This window comes from Terrapene carolina, unplaced genomic scaffold (genome assembly GCF_002925995.2).
Source record: "Terrapene carolina triunguis isolate 2854851 unplaced genomic scaffold, T_m_triunguis-2.0 Scaffold67, whole genome shotgun sequence".
Lineage (NCBI taxonomy): Eukaryota > Metazoa > Chordata > Testudines > Emydidae > Terrapene > Terrapene triunguis.
In genome coordinates, this window is record NW_020664418.1 from 18,335,068 (window position 1) to 18,343,860 (window position 8,793).

The 8,793-nt window shown below is 41.1% G+C and overlaps 1 protein-coding gene across 1 annotated transcript; it reads right to left on the reverse strand.

Annotated features, from left to right (window-relative positions):
• Window positions 1-2,713: 2,713 nt before the first annotated feature.
• On the reverse strand, window positions 2,714-6,104 carry FBXL22 (F-box and leucine rich repeat protein 22). Its single transcript, XM_024200583.2, has 2 exons — window positions 5,662-6,104; window positions 2,714-3,238 (listed from the first exon to the last, which is right to left on the reverse strand). Exons 1-2 carry the CDS (start codon window positions 5,994-5,996, stop codon window positions 2,893-2,895), a joined length of 681 nt encoding a protein of 226 aa, XP_024056351.1. The 5' UTR covers window positions 5,997-6,104; the 3' UTR covers window positions 2,714-2,892.
• Window positions 6,105-8,793: the final 2,689 nt, after the last annotated feature.

An 8,793-nucleotide genomic window follows, 5' to 3' on the forward strand; every position in this document is an offset into this window, starting at 1 on the left:
AAAGCTACTAGCACTGTTTTACAGCTCTTGGGAGAGAGTTCTGCCATCATTCTGCAGCATATTCAGTATCCTAAGGAAAAACCCTGGTACACATTAGAACCTGCCAGAGCTGTTATGATCCACCAGGCAAGAACTCTGGAATCTAGGGCTCTTTGTTCTGACTCTCCCAAGAGCAAGAGAGTGGCTAAAGTATAGCATTAAATAGGAGCATAAAGCTATTTGTAAGCAATATGATTTACTTCAGCACCTAGAACAGTGGGGCCCAACCTTTAGACAGTACTGCAATATAAATGTAAATAATAGAATGATCTTCCGTGTAAGATTTTTCTCTATGTGATGGGCAGAAAAGCCGTTCATATCCTAAAAAAAAAATCTGCAAGGCAGCAGCTTGCTCATCTTGTCACTCATTTGCTAGACAGTAGGTGAAGCAGATGGACACTGCTTTTGGTAGGAGGGTCTTGGATACTGTGGTAGCACCGTGAGTCTTTGAAAGATATTGCACACCTGGATTTGGGAGGATGGGGAAGAGGAGAGGAGGAAGAGATCATTTTGCTATCCTAAGGATTTCTCTTCTGTGACTACACAATGCTCTTCATTCTAACCCACCCTATACTTAAAAGGACAAAGTCGCTATGCTCAGTAGATGGCTTTAATCAGGAGAAGCTAATGATTAGTTAGTTATCTGATAAAGTAAAGCTATTTTTTCCCACTTTAAAGCATACAGACTGGATTATGTTTCCAAGTGAGCAGTCCAGCCTCCTTCCTTGTGATTGAGAAGTCTAGCTTTGTAGAAAAAGATAAATGATGAGGTATTAATTTTACCCATCCGTCATTATCATAAGCACAAAGTTCTTAAGAGGCTTATGATGGTTGGGGAGAGAAAGTTTGAGGCAAACAGGTAGAGATGTGGGCTTAGTTGCAACTGGTGTGTGTTATTGATATAATTCTTTTGGAATATAACATTTCTTGACACATTTAAAGTTTCAGTTGCCTTAGATAAGTTACCTGCAGTATTGCCGTGTTCCTGGATATATTTAGTATGAAGTATAACGATAATTACAAGTTCTGAGGTAATGTTACCTAAAGCAAAAGGCTTTTAATGGCAATCACTGTACGCTGGTCTTGTGCAATAAACTGAGCATCAGGAAAATTAAGGTTAGCTTATCTATAGCCAAATGTACAGAGAGGTGGACATAAGTCTTGAAACCTGGCAAGATACAAACCCCAGTTGTTTAAGAATCTGACCTATATTACAGTGTATTTTGTCTAAGGCAGTGGTTCTCAAACTATTTTTTTCAAGGACCACTTGAAAATTGCTGAGGGTCTCGGCAGACCACTTAATGATCTTTCCAAATATTGTTTGTACCATTAACTAACTATTGTAAAGCACTTTGGATAAAATTGCTATATAAAAAAAAACCTTAATATATTTTTGTTCTACAAATAAAAGCACACAACTCATATATTTTAATATCAGTAGTCTTACCTTTCTAATGCGATGGATGTGCCCTTTCTCCCCCGCTGCGGCGGCCCCTGAGCTGGGGCTGGGAGGGGGGGGTGTCGCTCCCCTGCCACAGCAGTCACAGAGCTGAGGCTGGGAAGGAGGGCCGTCTCCCCCAGCAGCCCTGGAGCTGGGGAAAGTCGCCTCTTTCTCTGGCCACTACAGCCCTGCTCATCCCAACTTCCCTCCACCCCCTCTTCTCACTCCACTGCCCCCTCCCAACTACCCCCTATTCCCCCCCAAGGCCACCACCTCACCTTACACGTGCATCTTCTCCAGGGTCCAGGCATCTAATTAGTGGAGCCACACCTGCGCGGCTCCACTAATTAGGTGGCCCTTCATTCTCTTGTGTGCGGCCACCCAGACATGCACCTTAGAGGGAACTATCTGTGAACCACTTGCATGGAGCTCGCAGACCACTGGTGGTCCACGGACCGCAGTTTGAGAACCTCTGGTCTAAGGCCAATTTTAGACGAGATATAGTGCTGACCATTTCAGTGTAATCTTTCCGTATAATACAATATGTGGCAGCAAAACCACATACGGTAGTACTGTGCTCTACATGTGTTGTTGTAACAGTCTGATTGCTGCACACTGCCCTCCATGTGTTTTATTACTGCACATGGGTGGGGTTGGGTGTATAAAATCCTCTGATTTAGACAAATATATCATTGCTGTAGAAGGCTTTCGAAAAGAGAGTTTAAGGGCACTTTTTGTAAATCGGTGCCTTCTCAGCTCAGACAGTCGTGTAAACAAGCTTGTGTTAATGTTAAACTTACATTACTATTTACAGTGATGTAAACTGAAGCGTAAATTGTCAGTGTACATTATGTAAATAATGTTAAAAGCTTGGTTTGCACACATTTTCATAGCACTTATGGTTTAAATAAAGTACACTAACCGATCACGTGTAAAGTATAGTAAGTGACATTTGTCAGGAGTGAGATCTGCCTTAGCAGAAAAAGTGAACGTGTGACAGAGAGAGGCTAGTTACCTACTTAGAATTCATGATCCTTCTCTGAGAGAACTGGCACATGCATGATATTTCCTTAGAAATAAAAAGTTTATCTATCCCCTTGGGCCCTGAGATTTGGATACATCAGCATACATGTTAGCCAAGCAAAATATACCACAGACTTCCCCACAATGAGGAAGACTCTCAGCAGGGTCATTATCAGCTAGTCAGGATTTACCATCTCCTTTGTGCCAGCATGAAGGACCATCAAGGTAAACTCCTTACCCAGGTGAAACGGGAGTATTTGTGAAATTTATAAAATATTCTTTTATAAACAAAGCCAATATGCATATAGATAGGCTTAATTGCAAACTGGATGGAACCTCAAAATGTCAGTCTCTCTTCACATATATTGAATTTCTGGAATCGGTCCCTCTTAGTGCAGTACCAGTTTTCTCACTGCTCTTTCAAGCATCAATTTTTCCCCTGGTTCGTTGTCTGGAATCATGTCTGCACTTCTCTCTGCTTTCAGCATTACTGAAGGACATTTTTCCTGGACTGTCTCCAGACCAGCCTGAGTTATGTTCCGGCAGAAATCCACATGGAGGGTTTGTAAAGAGCCCCCATAGAGGGTCACAGCTTCCAGAGTCCGGTCAGTGATCCGCACACAGTTTTCCAGTTTGAGTATCTTGAGGTTTGGGCAGCTCTTGAGAAGCAACAACAGGTAATCATCTGTGACATGGCCACATCCAGAAAGGGTCAGGGACAGCAAGTTTGGGCACCTGAAAACATGGTTATTGTATGTGAGACAGAAGAATAATGTGTAGAATCTGCAAAAGCAATTTCCACTTAGAGATTCCCAAAATCAAGTTCTGAAAAGCAATGCAAAGCAAGCTCTTCCAGCAATGGTCTGGGAATCAAGACATTTGGGTTATAAATCCTGAATCTACCACTGACTTGCTGGGCGACCTCACAGAAGTCACTTGACCTGAATAAATGGGCTGAGGCAGAGAGAAGTCAACAACAACCTCTGAACCCTGCTCCTAGTGCCCTCGCACATTAGGGAATTCCAGCATCAGGTCCTGGGCAGAGATTTTAATGGATACCTGCTCTGAAATGACTTTGGTTGGCTGATAATAGCAAGAGTGAAGGAGCTGGCTTGGCCCTTCCTGGAAGATAAGTATTGTGACTGCAACTCAGAGAGAGAAATGGTCATCCCCCAGAATTAAGGAGCAGGGATAAATATGGACTGATATTAAGTTGGGGCCAACTTAACTGAGTAATTCATTGGATTTGATCAAAACTGCTTGGTTTTACTTAATATGTACACATCCTTTATCCTCCCCAGTAGCCACAATATTGAACCACCTGCAAATATTAACACACACTCCGCAAAGGGAGGAAAGGAGCACAGAGTAATTTTGCTTTTAAACTACTGCATAACAGATAACAGTCAAGGTCTAATAACTAGATGTATGGAATCCACTCTCCTAATAAGTTTCATTTAAACCCTGCCCAGAGGCAAATGCAGAATCTTATGAGGACACTTGTGCCAAATGCTAACAAAAAGGATCAGTGTCATTTTTCCTGTTTCCCTTCTATTAGCTCGAGAGTGACCTGTGCTAAATGTATGTAAAAACTGGCAGGACTGGCAGCTTCAGGATCAGAAGTCGGTGGGAGATCTGGCCTCTTTGCAGACATACAACCCTTCCATCCGAAGTGATTTTTGACAGCTTCCTCGGGGAAGCAGTTTTAAAAGCACTGGTTTTACTATCTAATTTATTCAACTAAATCAGTTTTGAGATGGAGCTCCTATCGGATTGTTTGGATGGAATCGGACTACAGAAGTGCTTAATGCAACTTCTGATGGGATTGATATGCAATTCTGCAGCCAGAGTGGATGCTGTTGGAATCTCTGGAATTGAAGAATACACACCCGCACCATTTCCCGCTCCCAGCCTCAACAATCATTTTGCTAATTAAAACCAAATTAACTGGAAACTTTTCTTTAAAACTAGCTCTATCACAGTCACTTTTGTGATACAGGTACAGCCTTAGATATACATGGCTTGGAGAGAGCCACCATTTCCAACTCTGCCTGCCTCTGCGAAGAAAAAAACAAAAAAAGTAATCAGTCTGAGACTCTACCATCATCCATTTGATTCCCTGTTGCTCTGACCATCTTTTGCACCTGGCCAACAGGTGTTTATATACAATACAAATTCAGAGCTAGTGCAAGCTAAAAGGCCGCAAATATTAAAGTATTTCTAGCTCTCACGTTCTCTCTTGTCCCATCGGTCACTTAGAACTGCAGGCTCTGCAGCATAAGCACACGGTTTAAGGCGCAGGTGGTGGAAATCTTAGTTTTTAATTCCAGATCTAATCTAGCAGCAGCAATTTTCTGTTGTTGCTAAATTGTACAAGAAATGGCTGTGCCGCCGCATCGTTTGCTGTTTGGATTGGTGTTTGCTTTTGTCTTTGTAATTTACTTTAGCTAGCACAGCTCAAAGCTGCTGATGCAGTTGGTTTGCACTGAGGTCTGCTTTTCCTCACTATACTGTCTCCTTGTCTGTATGACCTCCAAAGTAGTTTATATAAAGCTCAGAAATATATTTATAATCACTCAACCTCAGCATAGCTAACATGGGCATCATCATTTTACAGAGAAATAAAGTTAGGCTGCTCTAACACAGAATAAAATGATGTAAACCTTAGATCCATTCTACCTTCACATGTATCTGCCTGTTACTTGTGAGGAAAAGTGGAATTTGAGCTTACCAACATGTTTAGGGAGATGCCAGTTTTATTCATAAAAAAGAATCTCCCTCTCTTAGAGATTCAATCTCTTGCTCCATTTCTGAGGATATTTTTGTCCTGCGCAGAAGGTGTTATTAAATAGTTACTTAGTCACATGTTTTTAGCATGTATTGTCACTAATATCCTGGGAATGTCACATGCATTTGTCAAGCAAATGAGGGCTGAGGGAAGCCCAGTAAAATTCAACAGAAAGATGCACTACGTTTTCACTAAAACCAATTTCTTATGTGATGCTAAAACTAAATAATGGTGTTCCAAAGCCAAAATGTTTTGGTATTTAGTGTTCTGTTCCAGAAAGGATGTGTAAACAGTTAAAAGCTTCAGTGCTTTCAATTTAATGACCTTAAACTTTACATTAGATGTAAAATTTCACACCCCAAGAACATACCTGTTGCAAACTTGTATTAAAAAATCATTGACAGCATTTTCATGCTTACGACAGATGTCTTTCTGGAATGTGTTTTTCATCCAGTCCTCAATGTTACACACCTTGACTCTGCTTGAATGCCAGCAGATGGACAGGTACCGTAAAGCTGGTCCCAAGAGAAAATTATCCTTCTTTAGTTCCACAGGAGAATGGAAATTCAGTACAGGCCACAGAAAAGGATCCTGAAACACTTCTAGCAATTTGTGACATGTCTTGGCTAAACTCTTTCTACTGTTTTTGTCCAGGAAAGAAAATAGGTGCAAAAGGCATTCCCGATTAAGCTGGGTTATATGCATAGCCCGTGCAGAGCCGTGCTCTTAGGAAAGAGGATCGTATATTCTTGCAGAGTGGACTAACAGCAATACTGGAGGGGCCTGACCAGCCTCAGAATCACCACTGGGCTGTTGAACATATATGGTTGTGGAATGGTGTTTATTTTTGGCCAACAACTGGTGCAGGAGTTAAAAAAAAAAAAAAAAGGAAGCAGCTCAGAGTCCCACGTGCACCAGGCTGTTGCTCCATTTCTCGTCCAGGGGAATGGACCGGCCAAGTAGAAAAGAAGCAATTGAGTTAAATCAAATGTTTCCTTAAAAGGAATTATTTTCCTTTTGTCAATCCTGATGTTTAGCAAAGGGCTTGAGGCAGTTTAAATGAACTCCTAGTAGCCACAGCTGCAAAGGAAAAGCTGTGCAGACCTCTGCTTTGGGTGAAAACCATGATATTCTCAACACTATTGTTTTAGCCTTGTTAGAAAATACTGACTATTCTAGGGGGCCTTGCTTATATCCTAACAGGCCCAAGGATCAGGTCATGTATTATTGATGATGGGCTTTAAAAATACCTTGAACTAGATGTGGTGTTCAATAAGCATATAGTAAAACACACTTGAGCCAAGCAAATCTTAAGTGATTGGAAACATGTATCTAGTGTGAATCTCTAAGCCAAACCCGCACATTGATAGCTTTAAATACATCAAAGGGTTTTAAGGTTTCTATTTACCTGAATTGAGCACCAGTGTAATTCCCTGCTTGCTGCCACTTTAATGATTAAAGGCCATTGCCTGTTGTAATTGTTATATCTCCTATCACAGCAAGGAGATCAGAACAACAGTTCTCAAAAGTGGGCTTTTAGAGAGGGAGTCCACATGACGTATCCGACATGGATGGATTCATGACCCTGATCTAAAACTTACCTTGAAGAGAACTACAGACAATGTCTGCAGTTCTCGCTCAGGTTCATGCCTGTCCTGCTGGCCATTCTCAAGAGGGTGAGTTAGCCACTTTCCTGCTGAGTCATTGCATTTTAAGATACAGAATTTGTGATTTAGCCATGTTATATAGTAAGTAAATTGTTCTGAACACCTCCAGTCACTTGTTATTAGTCTCCATTCAAATAAGTAAGTTAAAAAGTTTTACCATCTCTGTAACCATGACAGAAAGAAAACTTTACTAAGCCCTTTCCAAAGACACTAGCAATTTTTGCCTGAGTTAATGAATCTAGTGTCTAGATTGTTTTCCATCTCATTAATGGAATAATACCTCCTTGCTATTTTTATGCTTTTTGTCTTTGGTTTGTATGTGGCAATTAACAGATGAATATTAATGTACCTTGTGAGGTAATGGGATAAATTACCCAGCCTGGCTTCAGCCTATGCTCATCAACACCACTAAACTGTTGCTAGAGCCCTTGATCTAGGCATGGGAGAAGTAGACTGTTTGAAAGTGGAAAAAAGTACTGTAAAAATATAAAGCGGCAGTTAGGTGATGTCTAATCTCTGACAACAAAAAGTCTGGGGTTGGGTTTGCAGTTGGTACTAGGCAGCAACAGCACCCTCACTCGAAGGTGTGACCCAGCCTTTACTTCAGTAGATTTTAAACAAGATCTTTTTCACTTGTATAGCACAAAAGGTCTTTGAAAAGAGGTGGTTGGGGTGAGGAACAGGGAATCAGTGTGATTACACACAATTGTAGCTGTTGATATTCTAATAGAAGAAAAAATCCTATGTCTCTCTGAATGCAGTATTGTTCCTTTCAATGTATTTATAAGTACATGGGCCAGTTGGCTTTTAAAGACATCCAGCACTGGAGCCTCTTCCTGCTTCATTTAGGAGACTTTCCCAGCACAAAATGAATGAGGCTGTGTTAAGGTTTTCCTGCTAGTCATCAGAAATGTCCTTACATTACTTCTAATTTTTTTGCCTCCTTGGAGTTTGCCCACAAGTAATTGGAGGCCATTATGTCAGTTATCAAGCCTTTTTGTTCCAAAAGCACTAAGTGAACACCTAGCTACTGAAACAATGGAGAAAAGGCCTACGTGTGGTAGCATTGTTCATGCATTATCCCCCATAAGGGTCTACATGCAGGGTAGAAAGTGGTGCATGAAAATAACAGCTCTACCATCAGAAGGGGCTTAGGTCTGCACATCTCTGATAGTGGAGGGGGCTGCAGCAAAAATGGTCTAACTCATTAGTGCACCATTGCTAAATGTGGTGGTAATTAAGCAGGCACCAGCTCCAAGCTGCTGTTGGCTTGAACAAAAGGATTGTGGGAAGATAATATCAATGGTTGGATTTGGAAAGGAAGATGCTGAACAGAGACACACTGACCAATCACTAACTGGGAGGCCCTGTAGTGCCACCTCCATTTACAATATTTTTCCAGCAACGATTTGTTAGTGAAGGCACTTTGAGCCTCTTGTGGAGACCAATCTACCATGATTTTGTAAAGTGTCCTCCTGAATTACTGAAGTGCTCACAGGAGAGAAGTGAAATTTGAAAAACAGGTAGCTGGTAAGACTGTTTTCAGTGGCAAGGCCATAGAAAAGGACTAAATATATTGTGGAGTTTGATACTAAAGATGGCAATTTTGCATAGCTAGCTGAATCTCAATCCATTATAAATTACTTATTCTCCTCTAACACAGCTATGCTAAACCTAAATTGTCAGTTTGCACAGGGTTTAATAGGCACTAATAACTTCTGGGATTTGAGTACAATCAGTAAATAAGTAATATGGCTACAGTTACACTTTGAATTGAGCTTAGTTGCATTTAACTCCTTTCCCTAGAGGCACCTTGAAATTGTCTCTTTCTGTTA